This window comes from Pteronotus mesoamericanus, unplaced genomic scaffold, assembly GCF_021234165.1.
Source record: "Pteronotus mesoamericanus isolate MK-2021 breed Mesoamerican mustached bat unplaced genomic scaffold, CSHL_Meso_final contig_101, whole genome shotgun sequence".
In the NCBI taxonomy this organism is placed as follows: domain Eukaryota; kingdom Metazoa; phylum Chordata; class Mammalia; order Chiroptera; family Mormoopidae; genus Pteronotus; species Pteronotus mesoamericanus.
Window position 1 is genome coordinate 7,635,734 of NW_026555001.1, and position 26,036 is coordinate 7,661,769.

Consider the following 26,036-nt stretch of genomic DNA (forward strand, 5'->3'; position numbering starts at 1 on the left):
TTGATCTATTATGTCCTCCGGTTCCTAAAGCAAGACGCTCTACTATCCATGTATGACATGCTAAGAATATGATTCACAGGTTCTCCCAGGCTCAACCCTTCATCTCTCTCCAGGCTACGTAAGAAAAGGCAAAGAATTCACTGTGTGTGAAAGAGACATGGAGGGAGATTTCTATGAGGAGAAGTGTTAGGGTACTGTGGGCTCCCCCCTCACCCTCTTATGGGAGAGGGCAGAGGGTAGGCTTACATCTCATAGTAAGCTAAGTGAGGGCAGCTTCAAAAGACCTCTTCTTATTTTGCATGTCCCTTGGAGTTTAGGGAACATAAAAAAAAGTTGACTCCTGTCCAGGGAAGTTTTGAGATAAGAGTATGTGGATGGAGCTCCCGCTGCTTCGTGGCAGAGCAAAGAAACAGGTCTGCTGAGGGAAAGCTGTGCGCATTTCCACAGTTGGTGGGGCAACAATGAACTTCCTGGGGGACAAATGCGCACCTGTGGAAAGGGAACCATTCTGAGAGAGATTTAGCCTCAGGGTGCCCCAGAAGAATAAAATAACCTCGAAGAAGGACAGATTTCTGGAAATCTAGATCTGAGAGAAGTCTTATAAATTAATTTATTACTGTATCTTCCCAGCACCTAAAGTACCTGTATTACTAGGGAGGGGGGAAAAAAACCCTAAGAAATTAAAAAATGTTGCAAAAATGCAACTACAAGTAAAAGGAATACTGATTAAAAATATATTTCTTCTTATTTGTGCTTCATAATTCTATACTTATGCAGGATTCAAAATAAAACATAAGAAAAAATTTTTTTGCCCTAAGGATATTATTCACCCATATCCATCCTCCTATTTAAATATCCTTTGTTTGAGCTTTCTTATCTTATAAATGCCTTTTCTTTGACCTGCAGAATTTGCATACCTTGGCTTATCAAGGTATAAGAAATGGATGATGTGCTTTTATTCTGTGAAGCATTCTTTCTACATTTCAGTTAAAAACACAGTATCATTTTAGTATTTGTTTTCAAATAAAATGTTATTTAAATTAGTTTTAATTAGAATTCATCAAATTCAAAGCCACCGAACTTGGTAGATTCACTTATAAAATCTTCAGTGAAAGTTTACCTTAAATATATTTAAAATATACATACTAAAAAATACATGAGAATAAGCAAAACAAGAACAGTTACTGTTACCTACTAAATATATTTTTCAGTGAATGTGACAGGTTAAATGGTCAATAATATGTTGAAATATCATTGTAATTTATAGAGGTATATTAGAATTTTGAAAGACCGCATAAATCCTATGTACTTACCACAGATGACAATGTCCATTCGTGGGTGCTCTAGTGATAGCTTTTTCACCTAGTGTCTTTCCTGAAAGATAAATGTACTTACACTTAGTTCCTCCATGTGAGTTGGTAAAGGGTAGGTTGTTGAAGTAAAGTGGTGATATCTAAAGTATGGTCCCAAGACCAAAAACATCACTTGGAAACCTGTTAGAAGGCAAACTTTTGGCCACATAGGAGACTTACTTGATCATAACCCCTACGACTCAGCAATGTGTTCTAACAGGTCACTAGTGATTATTGTGTATGCTCAAGTCTGAGACCCACTGGACTAAGTGGTTGCCCCAAGTGCAAGAAAAGTCATTCAAATAGTATTTAAAAACACTAATAGAAGTTATTTTGTAATTAACTAACATTTGTTGAGCACTTTCTAAGTGTCATATTATGTGTGCTTGTTGGAATAAAAAGTCAAATAAGACACAGTTCTTGAATTCCTAGGGCTCACAGTTCAGTAGGTAGCAGGTATATAAACAAACAAATTACATGCAAAAATTAAAAGCAAGGTAAAAAAAAATAAGAGAGAGAGAGCACAGCAGAGAACAGAGTAAGGGAAAGTTGCCCAGAGAAGTTCTCATCTAATTATTCACAATAAAGAACAGGCTAAGTACATAAATTAGTCTCCCAAATCATTTTATTTCATTTAGAATAACTTTTAATCATGCAATAATTACTTTGAATAGAGATTTGTTTATTGGCTTGAGAAATCTAAATGCAACAAAAATGAACCACATTCTTAAAATTTTCTCAAAATGTGGCTGTTTTATTTTATATCATTTCTTTTTTCTTTGTTCCTTTCTTTCTTTCTTTTTTTTTTTTTTGCCTTGGAAAGAAAATGCTCCTCTAAGTAGTTGAGATCATCTTTATAAATCTTTATAAGAGTTATTCTCTTATTTGTTAATTTGTTAAAGTGGTACTTTATAGTCCTATCCACTAAGAGAAGTACTTGCTGTAGAAAGCTCCATAAACTGGAAAAAAATTCAAAAGTGAAGTATTTTAATAATAACTGATATTACATTGTGGACATATATATTAAAAGAGTCGGTAATTTATAAATAAGTGATTGAAAAGCATAAGTGCTTTTTAACGTGCAAACAGTACAACCAAATCAACATTGTAGCTATGTTCTAAAATGAACAAAAAGAGCTTTTATTACACTACCACAAGCCTGCAATACAGGAGAGAATAGTAAAGGGATCTGGGTAGTATACAGCCTGGTTTCACAGCCTCATTTATACAGTTGAGGGCTGGAAGGAAAGATATTTCCATTACAGAATTGTATATGGTGACCTATTTGAGGCATTTGTCTCAATCATTTCATTCTGGAAATTATAATAACATCCTTTAGATATAAGATTCACAATTCATATGTAACACAAGTTATGATCAATCATGTATTGTATAATGGCATATGCCAATTTGAGTTTCATGAAAGAATTCTGCATTCTCCAGTAACTAAATCTTCCCTTGGATAACAATTTCAATAGATTATCATGGGAAGTGACGCTCAGCACTTTTCAATGGCTGGTCTCAGTTCTAGTCTATTTGCTGTCCTTACCAAGCACTTAGACCTGTACACTAAGTTGTAACTGGCTGTCTCCATAGTGTTCTATATAGTGAGTTCCTTAGTGTTGCACTGTCTTAGTCATATTTACATCCTTCCTTCTCTCCCTCTTCTCCTTCCCTTCACCCTTCATTTTAACATTGTTCCTGGACACAGTAATTTTTAAATAAGTACTTCCTAAATGGATGAGAAAAGTAATTCTTTTTAATTTATTTCAATATCTAAATGAACACATCTGAGGCTTCACTCCTTTTTCTTTGATACAATAGAATTTTTTCTTGTTTTGAATATATCCTAGTCTATTCTACACTCCATTCTTGTCCCTAAATTTCCTCCAGCCTATTTCTTTTTCCATTTCTACCAGCTCATACCTGAACTCATTTAAACTCCCACTCAATTTAAAAATCTAGATCCTAAATATTTTTACCTATGTGAAACCATTACTTCCATAGGAAAGACTTCCCTGCACCAATGCCCCCCTACAATTATATCTTCCTGTTATACACTCTCTTCACACCTGCCTCCTTCTTTATTAACATTTTTCAGTTTGTTTTTTATATGTATGATTATTTGAATAATACTGCCTCTCCCACAAAGCCATAAGCTCCTCTGCAGTTAAAGAATACGTCTATTTTGCTACAGTATTTCTACCTCAAAATACAGAAGGAGACCTAATGCCCAGGGTAGGATTTATTCCAGGAATGCAAGGTTGGTACAGCATTCACAAATCAATAAATGTGACTTACCACATAAACAAAATGAAGGATAAAAACCACATGATCATATCAGTAAATGCAGAAAAAGCATTTGACAAAATCCAGCACCCATTTACGATAAAAACTCTCAGCAAAGTGGAAATAGAGGGAACATATCTAAACATAATAAAGGCCATATATGACAAACCTACTGCCAGCATAATACTCAAAGGGCAAAAACTATAAGCTTTCCCCTTAAGATTGGGAACAAAGCAGGGATGTCTGCTTTCACCTCTCTTATCCAACATAGTACTGGAAGTCCTAGCCATAGCAATCAGACAAGAAGGAAAAATAAAAGGCATCCAAATTGGAAAGGAGGAAGTAAAACTGCCTTTACTTGCAAATGGCATGACAGTGTACACAGAGAACCCCAAAGATTCTACCAAGAAATTACTAGAACTCAGCAAATGAATTCAGCAAAATAGCAGGATAAAAAATTAATATCCACAAATCAGTTGCATTTTTATACGTCAATAGTGGACTAACAGAAAGGGAAATTAAGAAAAAAAATCCCATTCACAATTGCTTCAAAAAGAATAAAATACCTAGGAATAAACTTAACCAAGGATGTAAAAGACCTACACTAGGGAAACTCTAAGAACTGAAGAAAGAAATAGAAGAAGATAAGAAGATACAAATAAGTGGAAGCACATACAGTGTTCATGGATAGGAAGAAATAACATCATTAAAATGTCCATGCTACCCAAAACAATCTATAGATTCAACCCAATTCCTACTGAGATTCCAATGACATATTTCACAGAACTAGAACAATTATTTCAAAAATTTATATGGAACCACAGAAGGACCCACATAACAACAGCAATCCTGAGAAAGAAGAACCAAGTTGGAGGAATCACACTACCTAATATCAAACTATACCATAAGACCATAGTAATCAAAACAGCATGGTACTGGCATAAAAACAGACACATACATCAATGGAACAGAACAGAGAGAGCCCAGAAATAAACCCACACCTTTATAGCCAATATTCAACAGAAGAAGTAAGTACCTATAATGGACTAAAGATAGTTTAATTCAATAAATTATGTTGGGAAAATTGGACAGATATGTGCAGAAAAATGAAACGAAACCACATTTTATACCACACACAAGAATAAATTAAAAATGAATTAAAGACTTAAATGTTAGACTTGAAACCATAAAAATCCTAGAATAAAACTTAGGCAGTAAAATCTTGGACACTGCTTGTAACAATATTTTACCTGATATATCTCCCCAGGCAAGGGAAACAAAAGAAAAAATAAACAAGTGGGACTACATCAAATTTAAAAGTTTTTCACAGCAAAGGAAACCATCAACAGAATAAAAAGACAACCCACAGAATGGGAGAAGATATTCACTGATACACTTGACAAGCAGTTAATACCCAAAATTTATAAAGAAGCTTACAAAACTCAACACCAAAAAACCAAACAATCGAATTAAAAATTGGGCAAAGGACCTGAATAGACACTTCTCCAAAGAGGACATACAGATGGCCGACAGACATATGAAAAGATGCTCAACATTACTAATTATCAGAGAAATGCGAATTAAAATCACAGTGAGATTATCACCTCACACCTGTCAGAATGGCTATCATTATTAACTCAAAAAACAAGTGCTAGTAAAGATATGGAGAAAGGGTAACCTTTTTGCACCATTGGTGGGAATGCAGACTGGTGCAGCCACTGTGGAAAGCAGTATGGAGATATCTCAAAAAATTCAAAATGGATCTGCCTTTTTACCCAGTGATCCTACTTCTGAGAATTCATTTGAAGAAATCCAAAACACTAATTTGAAAGAACATAAGCACCCCCATATTCATCACAGTGTTATTTACAATCGCCAAGATATGCAAGCAGCCCGAGTGCCCATCAGTAGATGAGTACATAAAACAACTATGGGACGTTTACATAATGGAATACTATTCGGCCCATAAAAAAAAATTTTTACCGTTTGCAACAGCATGGATAGACCTGGAGAACATTATGCTAAGTGAAAAAAGCCAGAGAAAGACAAATACCATATGATTTCACTCATATGTCAAATCTAATGAACAAACGAATTAACAAGAAAAATAGAGACAGACTCATAGAGAGTAGGATGAAAGCTATGGTGGGTAGGGTGGAGGGTTCAAGCAAAGGGAAAAAGGACTCATGGACATGGACGACAGTGTGGTAACTACAGAGGGGAGTGGGGTATAAGGGGGCTAAATGGTAATGGAAAAAATACAATAAAATTTTTTTTAAAAAATGTATTTATTAAAAAAAGAAAAAAATGATGAATCTTGGAACAGTTTACATTGACATACTTTGATTTTCTTAGTAGATATAAAAAATCAGTTTGTTCTCTTTGGTTAAATTTTTATTTGCCTTTAAGTTAATATATCTCTTCTTAGAATTCCATTTTGTCTATGGCGTGCAAAATGGCTTGCTGTGGAAAAACTGCTCCACAAACTGATGAACATGTTAAGAACAAGAGAAGGATTCCATCCTCCTGCCACCGAGAGAGAATTATAGTGCAGAGATCAACTGGCAAGGAAATCTACCGGTGGAAGAAATGTAACTACAGAAGTTTGGAAATATTTCATTTTTGGAAATAAAAAGGACAGAGAAAGAGACTGGAAGGAGACCTGAAGTATCATTACCTCCCTGCTATTTCTTCTTCATGTTGTCTTAGACAAGGAAAGCTTGGAAAAGAGAGGACTTTGGAATAAAAGAAGAATTAAAGAAGTTTTTAGTCAAATCACTACCCTGATGCTCACGTAGATGGCAGTTAAGGAACTTTTTGCACGAAAGTTTCGCTATTCAGTGAGTCAAGGTGAGATATCTATGAATAAACAACTTGACATTCTGGCTGTTTTTCTTATGTTGTTGTTATTATGGAAAATTTAAAAAATAAGCAAAAGAGTATAGAGGACAGTATAGTAAACCATTACCTTCTCATCACTCAGCTAGGACAATAATCAACTCAAGGTTAATCTTGTTTATCAAGATCATTGAAAAAAACATTAAGGTCTGAATAGTTACTTCTTTGTGGTACTTGGAATTCTACATTATAGGAAGTAGGAGGGTTATCTTAATTGTGGTGAAAGACTATTTTTGAGGTTAAGTGTCTTCTGCCTATTATTGCTTTTTGAACATTAGCACTTCATGTCTCATCTTTTTGTGGCTTTATTATATAAACATTAAAAGCTAAAGTTTGAGTTTTTCAGTTGCTTATTCTAATATACTCAAATATTTTTAAAGAACATATACTTAGTCCTAAAAAACCTTTCTGTCCTTAGATTATATGTATTTTTCAGTACCAGGATATACAGAAATAGGTTAAACATATTGGTTTTAGCTAAGATAATTTAGCTTTAATTAAAATTCATTAGTGTTTTATTATAGGCGGTAATTGCCACCTGAGGAAAATCAATCTTTATAAAATACTTACCAATATTAGCATAATGTTTCTTTTCTTGTGTATTTGTAGATAGCTCATACATGTCTCCATAAGCACGAGCAAACCTCCAAATGAACTCTATTTCATCTCTAAACTGAAAAGGTAGAATTGCACATCAGATTAATTCAGTGTCTTGACCAAACTATAAATGTTTTCCACAGCAACTTTAAAAAATTAGGTAGGTAAGATGGTATTTAGAGATGACTGAATCTATTCCTGTTCATATAACATTTTAAAATAAAATATTCATGGCTACAAAATGTGACTTATTATAGCATTACATTTGGAACTTAAAACCAATTAATACTACCCACACATTAGCTCCACACCTATGTAGAAAACAGAATTGACAGGTGCCAGAATCCATACATTCTCCTGGGTGGTAGTGCCCTCTTCTTATTTACTTTATAATTTATCTACTGTCAGTACAAAGCTTGCAAGAGCATTTCAGATAATAAACTGGTAAGTTATTACAGATCACATAGACTCAAAAGAGCAGCCATTTTTTTAACCTAAATTACCTAAATATAATCCTGGAGATTTAAAAACTTCGAGACAATGTGTTTAGAGTTGCTAGATCCTCAAAGGCTAGAGTTGTTTGTAGGAAAGAAAGAGATTTATTGCTCTTCGGGATATCACAAATCCTTATTTTTGATGTTGGTGTTGGTGGTGATGGCTGGTATTGGTGTTGGTGGTGGTGGTGGTGGTGGTGGCGATGGCTGGTGTTGGTGTTGGTGTTGGTGGTGGTGGTGGTGGCGATGGCTGGTGTTGGTGTTGGTGGTGGTGGTGGTGGTGGTGGCGATGGCTGGTGTTGGTGTTGGTGGTGGTGGTGGTGGTGGTGGCGATGGCTGGTGTTGGTGTTGGTGGTGGTGGTGGTGGTGGCTGGTATTGGTGTTGGTGTTGTTGTTGTTGGTGGTGGTGGTGGTGGCTGGTGTTGGTGTTGGTGGTGGTGGTGGTGGTGGTGGTGGCGGTGGTGTTGGTGTTGGTGTTGGTGGTGGTGGTTGGTGGTGGTGGCGATGGCTGGTATTGGTGTTGGTGGTGGTGGTGGTGGTGGTGGTGGCAATGGCTGGTATTGGTGTTGGTGTTGGTGGTGGCGATGGCTGGTATTGGTGTTGGTGTTGGTGTTGGTGGTGGTGGTGGTGGTGGCTGGTGTTGGTGTTGGTGGTGGTGGTGGTGGTGGTGGCGATGGCTGGTATTGGTGTTGGTGGTGGTGGTGGTGGTGGTGGTGGCGATGGCTGGTATTGGTGTTGGTGGTGTTGGTGGTGGTGGTGGCGGTGGCTGGTATTGGTGTTGGTGGTGGTGGTGGTGGTGGTGGCGATGGCTGGTATTGGTGTTGGTGGTGGTGGTGGTGGTGGTGGCGATGGCTGGTATTGGTGTTGGTGGTGGTGGTGGCGATGGCTGGTATTGGTGTTGGTGGTGGTGGTGGTGGTGGTGGTGGCAATGGCTGGTATTGGTGTTGGTGTTGGTGGTGGTGGTGGCGATGGCTGGTATTGGTGTTGGTGGTGGTGGTGGTGGTGGTGGTGGCGATGGCTGGTATTGGTGTTGGTGGTGGTGGTGGTGGTGGTGGCGATGGCTGGTATTGGTGTTGGTGGTGGTGGTGGTGGTGGTGGTGGTGGTGGCTGGTATTGGTGTTGGTGGAGGTGGTGTTGCTGGTAGTGGTAGTGATTGTGACAATGGCAGGAATGGGCTTTCCCAATTCATCCCAACATTAAACACTGAAGAATAACCACTGATAGAAGTAGATTAAAATATTTACATTAATAATTGTTATATTAATAACTCTAAGTTAGAAAACTTAAAATATAATTTTTTCTCCCCAAGAATAGCAATGTCTTATTATTTGTTATAAAATATTTATTAAATATAACAAGTGAATAAAAATCAAAGTACCCTATATTTTGCTATACATGTGTTCCCGCGTTTTTGTGCACATTATACTAGATTATTATGTGCATTATTATACCCACGGTATATAATCATTATGCCCATGTATAATGCACATCCTTATTTTTCCCTCAAAAAATTGGGCAAAAAGGACGTATTGTAGGTGGCAATATATTGTAAATCTGAATACTCATATCTCTAGTTCTCATTTTTATAATCTTAGAGCCCAATAAAGTCCTATAAATCCTTTACAAAATTTTTAGTCATATTACAGGACAATTTGGCATCAGTCATTTAGCTTCTGTAATCTGTGACACAATTGTTATGGTCATAATATCAATTGGAGAGGTTAAATCAAAAATTAAAACTGTACAAACATATTATTATCATGTATCTCTTACCTTTTCTTTGTGGTCGCAAAGTAGTTCAAAACTCTCCATCTTGCTGGACTCGTCCATACGTAAGTCATCTGCCTTCTGCAGAAGGACATCTAAATTTAATTCCTCAGTGTGTGTGTTAAGTGCTTTAGGGACTGGGAAACTCTGTTCTTCTGTGTCAGTATTAGCTGTAATATACCTAAAATTGCAGAAATAGTCATCAACTCTCTTGAAAGTTACACTATAGTAGCCAAAGTGATCATTTAAAATTCATTCCTCCTTTACGCTGAAACTCTGCAATGGTGCCTTTTTTACTGAGAGAAAAAGCTCAAGTCCTCACCACAGGCCCCAAGGCCCTATGATGTCATCTCCCAGCCCGCCCCGCCTCCCCGGTTCCTACCACTGTCCTCACTCAAACTCCACACTGGCCGCCTGGCTGTTCCCTAAACGTGCTACTCACACCCCTACTCTTCCCTCAGAAAAGCATTGACTCATATCCTCACCTCTTTCAAGTCTCAGCTCCAGTGTCGTCATCTCCATGTGGCCCACCCAGACCACTCAGATGAATACTGCGCCCTCCACCCTCCACATTCCCTTCACGGCCAACCTCCCTTCTCCTGCGTGGCATCTCTTTCCTGTAATAAGTATCATCTTCTACTATACTATCTAATTTATTAATTTATTACATGTGCTTTTTTTCCCCCAGTATCACCCCCACCAGACTGCATGCTCCCTGACACTTAGGAGTTTTTGTTTTATCAAGTGATGTATCAAGTGCCCATAACAGCACTTGACACACAGAGGATATGCACCAAATGTTGTTGAATGCTCAGCAGGCACCCAAATACACACACACACATGCATACATCTATATTTATAGTTCCAGATGATGTTCTTAGTTTTCAAAAATGCGTGCTACCTTCCACATTTTCTTTTCTTTCTTTCTTTTTTTTTTTTTGGTGGCATACAAAAAACAATGTTTTCATTTATTCAAAACTTGTCCTGTTCTAAAAAGATTTTAAGGAGGTATGTAAGAATGTATTACATATAAGAGAACTAATTAGAAGTGGTGAAAACAGATAAAAACAAGGCCAAATGCGAGTGAGGTAAATTAAAAAAAAATACATATACTTTAAATATCTATACCTTTACTACAAGAGACACAAATGTATCTTCCAGCAGCCAATGTAGTCACAGTCCCTGGCAAATACTAACAAAGATACAAATGAAACAAGTTTTTGAGAGCAGTGCAACTATTTCCAATACAAAATAAATTCATTTCAAAGCCCTTATAAAGAAGACACTATATGAAATGATATTCAACTTCTTCAACAACATTATTAACGGAAACTTCATTCTTCCAGTTGCCCAATCAAAACACTTAGACTCATCCTTGACTCATCTTTTTCTCTCCGAGGCAATATCCAGTCTGTTAGAAATTCCTTTTGGTTCCATCTTCAAAATAGACCCAGAATATAGTCACTTTATCACCACCTCCACCTAGTACTTCCCTGGTCTAAACCACCACCATCTCTCCTGGGTTAGTATAATTGCATCTCCCTCCTTTAGTCCTTAACCCTGACGGTTTCTTCTCTACACAGTAGCCAGACTGGTCTTTGAAAAACCTGATGCAAATGATGTCGCCCTTTGCTCAAAACCTCTAACGGATGTCCAAATCAGAATGAAAATCTAAATCCTTGGAGTGGTCTACCAGGCCCTACATAATCTAATCCAGAGCCCCTGACCCCACCTACCACCCTCCTCCCGGCCCACTGCCCTCCAGGCACTCTGGCTTCCTTCTCAGTCCCTGAACTCATCAGTCGTGTTCCTGCTTTTACAGCTTTGTATTTGTTGTTCCTTCTCCCTGGTATGTTCTTCCCTGTACAGCCACCTCTTTAATTGCTTGCCTGTTTCACATACTTGTTCAAATGTAATGTAACCCTCTTTTATTACAGATGATATGATTATTTAATAGAAAACATTAAAAAATCTGCAAGTTATGGGACCAAGAGGAGAGCTTAGCAAGTTGCCTACGTGTAAGATTGAGATATAAAAGTCAGTTTCATTTTTATGTATTAGCCACAAAAAACCTAAAAATCATAATTAAATAAAATATTTAATTTACAATGATCTGAGAATATCAAACACCTAGACACAAATCTAATAAAAAATATGCAGAAAATTCAGTGGAGAACATTATAAAAGATACATTAAAAGATGTTTGTAAAAGGATCTATTATGCATGAAAAAATATATCATGTTCATGGTTAGAAACACCAAATATTATAAATATGTAAATTATCTCCAGCTTAATCGACAGATTCAATGTAATCCCAAGTTTATAAACCTAACAGGAATTTTCATGGAATTTAATAAGATGACTCTAAAAGCAATATGGAAAAGTAAAGAGCCTAGAATAGTTCGAGGACTTTTGAAGAAAGAGAACAGGGAAAGATTGAGCTCACCAGAAATGAGGACCATTTATAAAGCTACAATAATTAATTAAAGACAGTGTATACTGGTACAAGAATAAATGGATGAGTGATGGAATAGAACAGAGCCCAGAAACAAATCCATACATATGAGGGGGGACCCCAAAAACCCCAGAATTACCTTCTGGAGGGCAGGCCCCTTGTAGGACAGGCTTCCCCTACTAGGTGAGTGCTCTGGGAGCCCATCTGTGTCAGTGTGTCAGAGGCCGTGTGTGAGAGGCTGTGTTCAGCTTCAGGGAAATTTTTTGAAGGTTCCTTTAACACATTTGCCCATTTCACGACAGGTGATTTACAAGCGCAGCCGTCCACACTGCGCTGAGTGCTCAGCCATCTTTGACCAAAAATGCCCTGACCCCCATGCCCCACTCTCCCTATTCAACCTATCTCACCCCAAGAGACTTCTTTTTTTGTTTCCCCTAATGAAAAAAGTCCTCAAAAGGAAATGTCCTGCTGATGTGGAAGAGGTAAAACAAAAAAGAGCAGAAGCACTAACAGTGTCCAAATCAGTAAGTTCAAAAACTATTTTGAGCAGTGGAAAAAACATCTCAGTAGGTGTGTGCATCGAATGGAAAGTACTTTGAAGATGACTTAAGTTTAAGCATATAAGAATTAATACACAATGTTTTACAAATAAATTCCGTTTTGGGGGGGTCTCCCCTCGTATATGGAAATGTGGTACATGACAGAGTTGGTGTAACAGAGCTGGTGTGTCAGATCTCACGCCACTCATGAACTGGGCTGAAAGAAGCGGATATCTCTATGAAAAAAGATGACATTGAATCTCTACTGATACTATTTGAAAATAACTCTAGATGGTATAAAGAATTAAAATAATTTTCTAAACTCTAAGTAGAGAACATAGGTGAATATCTGTTCTTCTGTGTAAAAAATTTTTTTAACTAGATAAAAAAGCATTAACTATAAGAATTATTAATTACAAATGATTAATCAGTACTAAGAAACTGCTGCTAATCAATAGATACTTTCAAAAATACAAAAACAATTTAAAAACTAGAAACAGGTATTTTGTAACACAACTTACTGGAGAACATTAGGATTAAGAATACATAAATACTTCCCAAATTTAGTAACAAAAACATAGTCAATTCCATAGAAATATGTTCAAAAATATAAATAGGCTTTCTCAAGTGAGAAAATACATATAGCCAATAAAGAGATATTTCACAGAACCAAGAAATACATACAGCCAAGAAAAGAAGTCAAACATTCACTAGTGATGGAAATGCAAACAAAGACCACAAAGAGCCACTGTTTTACACCTTTTCGTTCACAAAATTTTAAAAGTCTGATAACACCAAATGCTGGAGAGGAAGTTTATCCACAGGGTCCAGTGTGCATGTAAATTGGTAAAACCAACTGGGAAAGCACCTCAGCATTGTTTTTCAATATTGAACTTTCACATACCTAGGGTCCAGCAACCCAAGTCTCCTACATATGTACAAAAGGAGATCTGTATGAGGATAGAGACAACAGTATTTTCACAACAGCAAACACCAGGAAACAACCTCAATGCCCAACAAGAGAGGGGATGAATATTAAACAACAGTCAAAAATGAAAGAAATGCAGTGATGTGCACATGCAAAATACACAGGAGTCTTAACAAACTTATATTAAGTAGAAAAATATGCTCCTAAAATTATATACAGTATGACCCCCTTCTATAAAAACAATGAAATTTAAGTGCTTTTTAAGAAATACACACATGTAATAAAATGATATAAAAAGGAAAGCAAGGAATGAACAATATAGATTATAGATTCATGATTAAGGGTGGGTAGGGGAGACAAATGGTTTCATGAGGATTATTGTTTAGGTCCATTTTTTTATTTTAGGAGGTGGTTTCATGGACACTTATTACATTATTTAAAACTAAATAAGTAAATGAGTAAAAGTGACATATGCATGAAGCAACAATCAGGGTCTGCATGAGATAAAGATAATTTTTCATTCAATTCTATGCACCAGTGATATAATAAAATTATAATAAAAAGAAAGTAGCCATGGCTGGTGTGGCTCAGTGGACTGAGTGCTGGCCTGAGGAATGAAAGGTTGCCAATTCGATTCCCAGTCAGGGCACATGCCTGAGCTGTGGGCCAGGTCCCCATTTGGGAGCGTGAGAGAGGCAACCAATTGATGTTTCTCTCGCACATTGGTGTCTCTCCCTCCCTTTCTCCCTTCTTTCCCCTCACTCTAAAAATAAATAAATAAAATGTTTAAAAAAGAAGAAAACAAAGTAACGATATTAATGTCAGACATAATATTCTTTAGGGAATAAAGCAATGAACTTAAAGACAGACATAAAGCAATACTTCCATGCATCTAAAAACACAAGATTCAAATATATTAAAAGCATAAATCAAAAAATACACAAAGAGAAATTAAATCCACTAATCAGAATGGGAGATTTTTAACATAACAGTCTAAGTAATTGATAAAATATATGAAAAAAATAGTAAGGATACAATTTACACACCAAAATTAACAAGCTCGAATCTAACCAACATACACAGAACTAGACACTGGACATCTAGAGAACACTTTCTTCTCTAGCACATATGGAATATTTAGGAAAATTGCCATGTACACAAGGTCACAAAGCAAGCCACAAAAGATAACAATCTGTCCTGTAGACCATATCTTCTGTTCACAATGCAAATGAATTAGAAATCACCACTAAAAAGTAGTGGAGAAAAACTAAATATTAAAAAAATTAAAAAATATACGTCTAACTATAAGCTTACCAGAATGACTAAAATGAAAAAGACAAAATCCTAAGTGTTAGTGAGGATATAGGGAAAACGAGGCTCTCCTATATGGCTGATGGAAGTATAAATTGGTACCATAGCTTTGGAAATATATTTGGCAATACATCCTAAAGCTGGATATGTGTACTATATGGATCCAGCAATTTCACTCCTAGGTATATACCCAATAAAAATGTTTAGCCAATCATAATATTCCATAACTGTAAACTATCAAATGACTATTAGAAAGCTTCAATATTGTGGTATATTTACACAATAGAGAAACACTTAGTAATGAGAACAAACAATCTACAACTATACACAACAAAATGGATGAATATTCCATAATAATGTAAACTGAGAGAAGCTAGACAGAAGAGTACATAGCATATTGTTTCATTTATATAAAGCAAAAAAAAATAAGTTTAACTAATTTATACATTTAGAAATCAAGTAAACACAAAATAAGGGAGGGAATGAAGGACAAAAAAACTATGTAAGACACATAGAAAAGTAATAACAAATGGCAATAGTAAGTCCTTCCCTATTAGTAATTACTTTAAAAGTAAATGGATTAAATTCCCCAATCAAAATATGCAGGTTGGTAGAATGTATAAAAAAATCAGGATCAACTCTATGTTGTCTATAAGACACTCCTGAACTAAGGACAGATTGGGTTGAAAGTAAAAGGATTTTTTTTTTATCCTTTTTTAAGGTATTCCACGTAAATAATAACTAGAAGGAAACGTGCTGGCTATACTAACATCAGGGAAAAAGAACTTTAACTTAAAAACTTAAAAGAGTCAAATAAGGACATTTTATAATTATAAAAGACTCAGTTTGCCAAGAACATGTAACAATAATAAACATATATTCACTAAACATTAAAGTTCCTAAATATATGAAGCAAATATTGACAACCAAAGGGGGAAACAGACAGCTATGTAATACTACTAGGAGACTTCAATACCTCACTTTCAATAATGGATAAAACAACTAGACAAAAGATCAACAGAAAATAGAAGAACTGAATATAACTATGGACCAATTTGACCTAACAGACATATCCGGAATACTCCACTCAACAATAGTAGAATACACACTCTTCTCAAGTGCACATATAATATTCTCCAGGATATATATGTTATGTCACAACACATCTTAATGATTTTTAAAAGATTAAAATCTTACAAAGTATCTCTTCTTATTTCAGTGAAATAAAATTAGAAATCAACAACAGAAGGAACACTAGAAAATCTACAAATATGTAAAATTTAAACAACACACTCTTTAAACAACCAAAGGGTCAAAGAAGAAATCACAAGGGAAATTAGAAAATATATTGAATCAAAAGAGGACAGATATACTATATACCAAAAGTTAGGAGATGCAGCAAAAGCAGTGAAAAGGGGGAAATTTATAGCTATAAATGCATACATTGAAAATAAAGGTCTCAAATCAACAACCTAAATTCACATCAGGTGAACTGGTGGGGAGGGAAGCGAACTAAACCCAAAGCTGGCAGAAGTCAGGGAATAGTAAAGATTAAAACAGATATAAACACAATAGAGAATTAAAAAACAATAGAGAAAATTAACAAACCAAAAGTTGGCTCTTCCAAAAGATGAACAAAATTGACAAACCTTTAATAAGACTAAGAAAAAAGAAGAATGAAATAACTAAAATCAGAAGTGAGAGAATATCATTATAAATTTTACTGAAGTAAAAAGGATTATGAGAGTGCTATGAAGGATAGTATACAAATAAACTGGATAACCTAGAGGAAATGGACAAGTTCCTAAAAATATACAACCTACCAAGTCTGAATCAGGAAGAAATAGAAAATCTGGACAGATTTATAACGAGTAAGGAGATGGAATCACTAATCAAAAACCACTCAACTACAAAGAAAAGCCCAGGCCCATGTCTTTGCTGGTGAATTGCACAAACATTTAAAAAATTAAAATGAGTATTACTCAAGTTCCTCCAAAAAGTTAAAGAGAAAGAACATTTCCTAACTCATTATATGAAGCCATCATGACCCTGACACCAAAGCCATACAAATACACTTTAAGAAAACTAGAACAATATTCTTGATAAATATTGATGCAAAAATCCCCAATAAAACACTAGCAAAAAAGACTTGAAAGCACATTAAAATGATTATATGCCATGACCAAATGGGATTTATTCTGGGAATGTAAGGATTAGTTAATACATGAAAATCAATCAATGTAATAAACCACAATAATAGAATCGGGGTGGGGGAACTAATTCAATTGGTATAAAAAAAGAAAACTTTGGACAAAATTCAATACCCTTTGATGATGAAAATGTAGGACAAACTAGGAATAGAATGTAGTAACTACCTCAACACGATAATAACCATATAAGAAAACCCCACAGCTAACATCATACTTAATGGCAAAAGACTGAAAATTTCTCCTCTAAAATCAGGAACAAGAGTGCCTGTTATTGCTACTTCTTTTCAACACAGTCCAGCCAGAGCAAGAAATAGAAGGCACCTAAATTGGAAAGGAAGAAGTAAAATTATCTCTTAGCAGATGATATGATCTTGTTTGTAGAAAACCCTAAAGATTTCACAAAAAAATCAAGATTAATAAATTCAGCAAAGTTGCAGGATACAAAATAACTTGCAAAACTCAGTTGTGTTTTTATATATTAACAATGAGTGTCCTGAAAAGGAAATAAAGAAAACAACTCTTAAATACCATCAAAAGAATAAAGTATATAGAAATAAACTTAACCAAAGAGGTGAAAGATTTGTACACTGAAAACTAAAACATATTGATGAATGAAATTAAAGAAGACACAAATGGAAATCTCATGTCATGGTTTTGAAGACTTAATATTGTCAAGATGTCAATATTACCCATGTGATCTATAGATTCAGTGCAATCTTTCTCAAAATCTCAACAATGTCTTTTGTAAAGACAGAAAAATCCATCCTAAAATTCATATAGAAGATCCTGAGTAGCCAAAACAATCTTGAAAAAGAAGAATAAAGTGAGAGGTCTCACACTTCCTGTTTTAAAAACTTCTTACAAAACTACAGTAATGAAAGCAGTGTGTACTGGCATAAAATCAGACATATATACACCATTGGAATAGAATAGAGAGCCTAGAAGTAAATCCTAAGGTATATGGTCAAGTGATTTTTGACAAGACTATTCAATGGAGGAAAAAAAACAGTCTCTTCAACAAATAGTGCTGGGAGGAAAAAAATAGTAAAACACAAAAGTAACATCTTAGCCCAATGACAAACTTAGAAGACATTTAATTATGACAATTAATTGAAAATAATGCCTTCCTCTAAAAAGACTAATTATATTTTAACTTAAGTATTTTTAATTGCCTATATACACTGTCCATTCATTAGTTATTCTGATAAGTATGCTTATAAACTTTGTATAATATAATGAAAAAAAGGTGAAAAAATATTCACTCTTAAAAATAAAAATTTTAGCCTGGCAACCCTGGCTCAGTGGACTGAATGCTGGCCTGGGGATGAAAAGATCGTTGGTTTAATTCCCAGTGAGGACACATGCCTGGGTTGTAAGCCAGGTCCCTGGGTGGGGGAGTGTGTGAGTGGCAACCAAATCGATGTTTCTTTTGCACACTGATGTTTCTCTCCTTCTCTTTCTCCTTCCTTTCCCCTCCCCCTAAAAAATAAAATAAAATCTATTAAAAACAAAAACAAAAAACATAGCCCAAATGAGCCCTGGCAGGTGTGCCTCAGTGGACTGAGTGCTGGCCTGAAAACAGAAACGTCGCAGGTTTGATTCCCAGTCAGGGCGAGGTCCCCAGGTTGGGAGCATGCAAGGGCCAACTGATTGATATTTCTCTTGCACATTGTTGTTTCTCTCCCTCTCTTTCTCCTTCCCTTCCCCTCTCTCTAAAAATAAATAGATACAATCTTTGAAGAAAAAAACAAATAAAACATGGCCCAAATGGAGTAACAGAACAAAATTTCAGAAAAATAACTAAACAAAATGGAAACAAGCAATCTACTAGGTGCAGAGTCCAAAATACTGGTTATAACGATGCTCAGTGAACTTAGGGGAAGAGTGATGAACTCAGAGAAAACTTCAACAGCATAAAAAAGGACATGGAAACAATAAAAAAGAACCAATTAGAAATGAAGGGTACATTAACTGAAATGAAGAACAATTTACAGAGAATCAACAGTAGAGTGGATGGAGCCAACAATCAACTAAGTGATTTGGAATATAAGAAAGCAAAACGCACAATCAGAACAGCAAGGGGAAAAAAGATTCCAAAATATGAGAATAGTGGAAGGTACCTCTAGGACAACTTTAAGAGTTCCAACATTTGCATCAAGGGGGTGCTGGAAGGGGAAGAGAGACAAAAAGAAACTGGAAATCTATCTGAAAAAAAAAGATGACAGAAAACTCCCCTAACTTGGTGAAAGAAATAGTCAAACAAGTCCAGGAAGCATAGTGAGTCCCAAACAAGATGAATCCAAAGAGGCCCACATCAAGATCCATCATAACTAAAATGTCAAAGGTTAAAGACAAAGAGAATCTTAAAAGCAGCAAGAGGAAAGCAGTTATGTACAAGGGAGCTCCTATAAGACTGTCAGCTGATTTCTCAAAAGAAACATTGCAAGCTAGAAGGGACTGGCAAGAAATATTCAAAGTGATGAAAAGCAATGACCTACAACCAATATTATTCTACCCAGCAAAGCTATCATTTAGAATTGAAGGGCAGATAAAGAGATTCCCAGATAAGAAAAAACTAAAGGAGTTCATCATCACCAAATTATTATTATATGAAATGTTAAAGTGAACTACTTAAGAAAAAGATTATCAAAAATATGAACAATAAAATGGCAATAAACACATATCTATCAACAATTGAATCTAAAAAAAAAATAAGCAAGCAAGCAGAACAAAAACAGAATCATAGATATAGAGAGTGTTTTGATGGTTACCAGATGGGAAAGGGATTGGGGGAATGTGTGAAAAAAGGTGAACAGATTAAGAAGTACAAACTGGTAGTGACAGAATAGTCATGCAAATGTAAAGTACACATAGGAAACAGAGGAGCCAAACAACTTATATACATCACCCATGGACATGGACAATGGTACAGGGATTGCCGGAGGGAGTGGGGAGGGCTGAGGGGAGGCAGCAAGGCGGGGAAACACTGGGACAACAGTAATAGCATAATCAATAAAATCAATGGATGCTGTTGAATCATAGCTGGAGACTGATTTGTACTATGACTTTGAGAACGAGAATGAAGGGATTCTTTCCTTAATTGGCTTCTTTCTTGAATATCAGCAGCTTGATAAGAACAGGAAATGAGAGTTGGAAGAGAAAGGAAGGTTGCTGCTGTGTTTTGTTGATAGTTGTCTCTAGCAACAGAGTTCTGGCTGTCTGAGGAATCAACTTGTGTTTCAAAATTCATAAAATGTTTAATGTTATAGTCAGGAGAACAACAGTGCATATACTTTTCAGTATCAGTAATACTTGAGTTTTTATAAAGTATTTCAGTTTCACTTGGATTAAATATGTTGTCACAACTTTGATGATGATCAAAACAAATAGCATTTTCACAACAGGAAATTACACTTAATTTAGGGGCAGAGGAAAGTCTTCGGGATTTAAAATGAAAATGCTCTGAGGTAGATTTTGAATCACCAAGGTTCCTTTTTTCTAGAGTATCAAAGTTAACTCTACTCTGTTTACTGTGAAGGGAAGCAGTGCTTTTCTGAAGCTTAACCAATAGAGAAGGTCTTCTTCCACAGACAGATGAATAAATAGATGTATTTAATGGAGAAGGCACATTTTCACTTCTTCGAGGTAAACTGACTCTTCGTAGGTTAGGACAGCTTGTTCCACGATCAAGAGATACAGCTGGTTGAGTTACAGAAGCGGCTCCATGGTGCAGGGAGTCTGAAGTAACTTGATCGGCAGGACAATTTGATTGGAAGCTCTGGTCCTCTCTCCAGCAGCTGGAGTAAGAAAAGTGTCAAATGACGGGGGGGAAAGTGTCAAATGAGGGAGCAGAGGTGAAAACCTACCAAGCCTCTTGAGGAATAATATTCACTTTATCATTATGAAAAAACAGAGGTACCCAAAAGAATGCCTAAGTGTAAATAAAAGATAGTCTAATTAAATACCTGCCCAGTCCATTAAACCTTGGGAAGACAAACTGAAAGACTCAGGGAAGCAGGAGGAAAGAAAGATCTGGCGAAACACATGAGAGAGCACCAGGACTAAAGTAGCCCCTGAAGGAAAAGGTAAAACTTGCTGTTTTAAAACTAATAATATCTTTTTGAGGCTAGTAAACTACACCATTCGAAGGAGTTAAGTAGAATAGTTTATACCCTGTTGACTCATGCATTTTAAAACATTTATCATATGAAACAGAGCCTCTCTGAAGAGTATTTCAGATAAATATTCACATTATCCAGATATTCTAGATACTGAGTTATTGTGGGAAACTACAGGAAGTATTAAAACTTGGTTTATAAATATATCAATGCCCTTTAGCACGTGAAACATACAGATAATTTTTTTTCTTTTTAAAGGCTTACCTTAAACATTCTCCCATATTTTAATAAAAAATAAATCTCTCCTTTCCTTTCTAAGCCATCACCTTCAAGCCATAAAGTGCCCTGTGTGGGTGGAACAGGTCAGAAGACTGAATGATGAAGTTGGCATGTGGAATTAACATGGCAATAACACAGAATGTGATGACAGAAGACTCTAGAATCTAATGACATCAGTTAGAATAAAATTGAGCTATGGCTCGCCATTCTGAAAAGCTCCACTCATGTGACTGTAGAATGTGTGTTCTAACTCATTATGTTTAAGGAATCAGCCAAGAAATCAACGGATGAGACAACAGCAAAAGATTATAAAACGAACTATAAAACTATACTATAAACTATACAATAAACTATAGTTGGAAGCAACTATAAAACGAAGGCCATGACATAAATGATATTTGCCCAATCCTTTACTTGGGACCGTCTCTTTCACTAGCTGCCCTCAATACCGCTGGTCTACTAACTCATTCTTCTTTCACTTGAACATGCTTTATCTCAGATGTTTATACCATCCATTAATATGGAAAAGCGACTGTTAAAAAATTTGATGCAAAGATATATTGAGAAGGTAAAAAAGCCTAAATGGCAAATGTTATTGCCCCCTAATGAAAGAAGTCTCCTCTATCTTGGCAGTAGATTGTCCCATTGGATTGCATGAGCCACATGCACAGACTATGGAGATCTGCTGAGCTACTGTTTATAACCTCCTGAAACAAGTTATACACATTTAAAGGCAAGATCAGCACATTAGGAAAAAAACCACTGTCCTCTCCTTTTCCAAACCAACTTGAAGCACTGTCCACATAATGGGTGTATGTGTATAGCCACTTACATACATGAAACCCCTCTCAAGTATATTTCTTTTTAGGACTCAGTATCCTAAATACCCTCCTACCACTTCTTGTTTTTGTTCTATTCCTAACGACCTTCTTTGGGAAACCCTTGAACAAATTCCTTTTCAGAGATCTAAAGCTCTCTAATTCTCACCATACAATTGTTGGCATATAAATTGATTTTATCCTATAAACATCTAGTAAATTAATCAGTTATTATTGCATGAATGCTGAAGACATACTGTTCTTGAGTCAGAGACCAAGGACTTTATTACTCACAGCAAATCAAGCAGTGTGAGCGCAAGCATAGTTGTGTTGGTTCTCCTTGACCCCAAGTCCCACAGAGCAATGCAGAGGGCCCAGAAACTCTTACGTGCAGTGAGTTGTGTTACAAAGAAAGGAACACTGAGCTTGGGGAATCCACCATTTTTATAGCAAGCAGTAAGTAAATCTGCTAAATCTGCTGTTGGTCTTGGAGAAAAACATTTTCTCATTCCTCAAGGTTTCTTGCCACAACCCTAAGAAATGGCCATGACAAAGGATGGTCATGTAGGTTTTATACCCTTCACAAAAATCAACTCAAAATGGATCACAACCCTGAGAAATGGCCATGACAAAGGATGGTCATGTAGGTTTTATATCCTTCACAAAAATCAACTCAAAATGGATCAACTCAAAATAGACCTAAATATAAAATGCAAAACTATAAAACTCCTAGAAGATAACATTGAAGAAAACCTAAATCCATCTGGGTGTGACAATGACATTTTAGAAGCAACACCAAAGTCCCAAAGGCACGATTCATGAAAGAAAGAATTGATAAGCTTCTGTTCTGCGAAAGACAATGTCAAGAGAATGAAAAGCCACAGACTGGGGGAAAATATCTGCAAAACACATATCTGAAAATGGACTCATCCAAAATATACATAGAACCCTCAAAACTCAACAATAAGAAAATGAACAACATGATTTAAAAATGGGCCAAAGATTTTAATGGACACCTCGCCAGAGAAGATATACAGATGGCAAATAAGCATATGAAAGATATTCTACATCATGTCAACAATGAGGTACCACTACATATCTAGAAGAATGGTCAAAATACAGAACACTGACAACATCGAAGTGCTGGTGATGATTTGATGTGGAGCAACAGGAGCGCTCATTCATTGTTGGTAGGAATGCAAAATGGTTCACCTCAGAGATGAAGACAGCTGCTTTGGAAGACACTTTAGAGGTTTATTACAAAACTATACATACTCTTACCATCAGTCCAGCAATCATGCTCCTTGGTATTTACCCAAATGAATTGAAAACTTATGTCCACTCAAAAATCTGCACACGAATGTTTATAGCAGCTGTCTTCATTTTTGCGAAAATTTGGAAGCAACCATGATGTCCTTCAGCAGGTGAATGGATAAACTGTGGTGCATCCAGACAATGGAACATGACTCAGCGCAAAAAGGAAATGAATTGTTAAGCCATAAAAAGATATGGAGGAGACTTAAATGCATATTATGAAGTGAAGAAGTCAATCTGAAAAGGTTACGTGCTATATGATTCCAACTATGTGATATTCTGAAAAAGGTGAAACTATGGAGACAGAAAACAGTTCAGTTGCCAGGGTTGGGAAGAGAGAGGGATGACTAGGCCATGCACAGAGGATGTTTTTGGGCAGTGAAAATGCTCTAAATGATACCATAATGATGGACTTGTGTTATTAAACAATTGTGCAAATCCGTAGAATAAACAACACCAAAAGTGGATCATAATGTGAACTATGGACTTTGAATGATTATGATGTCTCAATGTATGTTCCTTAATTGTAACAAACACACTACTCTGGTACTGGATAATTGGGAAGCGATACATGTGTGGGGCTAGGGATTATATGGGAAATCTTTGTATCTTTTCAATTTTTCTGTGAATCTAAAACTGCTCTAAAAAAGTAAAGCCTCAATTTTTTTTTTTTACTTTTATTAGTATTTATTTTATTCTGAATTTACTCTGAGCCCATAAGATTTTGTTTCTTTAGTTTCTTCTGAGATATCTTTTTCTTCTGTGCAACCTTCTCTTCTGGTTTAGGGACAATCTGCTCTTTAGGATCATCTCAGTGCATCAGGGAGAGCTCATGTGTGGGGTAAGTTCTACTCTGCACCTTGGAAGCTTTGTTCACCTGGATGTGCTCAATGACTAGAGAATCCACACCTAAACCCATCAGGCCAGCACTACTCCCTTCATTTTTTAGCACATGCAGTAAAAACTCAGCACTCTTTTGGGGCCACCGACCCTGTGTCCAGCCCCACTGTCTGGCCAGGCCACACCTACCAGCTCCACCATTTTAATGATAGAATGGGACACATTGCTTCTTTAAAGTGACATCTTTCAGATACTTGGTGGCTTTTCAAATATGCATACCCTTGATGGCCTGGCAAGTTTCACAAGTGTTCTCAAAATGAACGTGAAGATTTGAACCTCTTGATTTGCATGACTTTGTGGGGTTTGCTAGGTCAAGTGAATAGCAAACCACTTTCAGAGGTCATCTTTCGAGAGGAAGAACAGAAGCTCCTGGGAGAATTCATGAGAATTCAGTCTAAAGTCTCAATTTTTTATAAAAATCACACACAAAAAAGTGCTCAGGGCCTTTTTTTGGGACACCTAGCAAGGTGTGTAAGAGAGTAGAAGCCCAGGGAATACGGCTCTCACTGTGGCCGACTTTTATTGTTTTCCCTGTGTTATGAGATGGTTGTTGGTGGTTCCTAAGTTACACTACGATCCATAAGTACCTTTTCCAAAAGGACATCTTTTGCATATTAAGTACCTTTTCCAAAAGGACATCTTTTGCATATTAAGTACCTTTTCCAAAAGGACATCTTTTGCAGATTATATAATGCATAGAAAGTTTCTATAAGAAGCTTCTCTTTCCACTATCAGGCCAGCTTGTTGCTGAACAGACCCACCTCTAGGAAAAGCACCAGCCCACTGAGCTACCCCAAAGGAAAGGAAGTTATGAGCAGACCTCAATGCTGACAAATATTACTGCCCCAAGGAGGCAATAAACGAGGTCAGATCATTCCACTCTTGCACCACTGAAATAAATCTATGATTATCAACTTTTTAAAAAAAGTGTTTGGGTGTATATATTTGGGGGATGAGGAAGAATCATCCAGATCTGCCTAGACATTTGAAAGGAAATCACATACTAGTATGTGTAATATGAAGTTGTTTAATATTTTTATGGATAGAGTATTTATTTAAATCTCTATCCTCAAATTGCCCCTCATTGCTTATTTTTAATAAAACCATAATTAGATCTAGCCCTCCCCCCAAATTATTAACCCCTCATAATGACCTGCATCTGCAACTGTTCCTTCAATCTACTCCCAATTCTTATTCTCATTTCCATGATCCTAGGCACCTTCTGGGTTCATCATGTCCCATGGTCCCCTAAACCTCCTTTTTCTTCAAACCTCAGCTACCCTATTCCCACTGAGACCAATACTCCATCATGATATATCTCACTATACCCCATGAACATCTTGTTTACTTGTAACCATAACTGCTGCTAATGAAACTACAATTCCATCATAATACATCAGTGGAAGTTTAGAAAATCTTCCAGAACAAAGCTTCTCAAACTTTAAGGCACATCAGGGTCACCAGAAGAACATGTTAAAATGCAGTTTCCTGGGCATTACTACCTGAGGTTTGATTTACTAGGTCTAGGGTGAATCCGAGAATATACATTTCTATTAAGCTCCCACACTAGATGGGATATTGGTGAGTCTGCTCCAGAAACCACTCTTTGAGTTGGTCTGTTCTAGGACATCTGGGGAACGAATAACCTCTGAGTAAAAGTTACAAGGGGCTTTCAGATACGTCACAGAAGACTCCCACGTGAGCTGGGGTCCAGGAAGGACAACAAATGATATCAGGACTGAATATCCCTTCTCTTGGTTCCTCGA

The 26,036-nt window shown here is 36.3% G+C and overlaps 1 protein-coding gene across 1 annotated transcript in view; it reads right to left on the reverse strand.

Moving 5' to 3' along the window:
• The window catches only part of RMDN2 (regulator of microtubule dynamics 2), a 57,669-nt gene that overhangs the window by 23,013 nt on the left and 8,620 nt on the right, over positions 1-26,036 (reverse strand). Inside the window, exons 3-5 of the mRNA XM_054567699.1 lie at positions 9,404-9,578; positions 7,110-7,212; positions 1,314-1,374 (exon numbers count right to left, since the gene is read on the reverse strand). Coding sequence (XP_054423674.1) covers positions 1,314-1,374; positions 7,110-7,212; positions 9,404-9,578 — 339 coding nt within the window. The remainder of the gene's footprint in view (positions 1-1,313; positions 1,375-7,109; positions 7,213-9,403; positions 9,579-26,036) is intronic.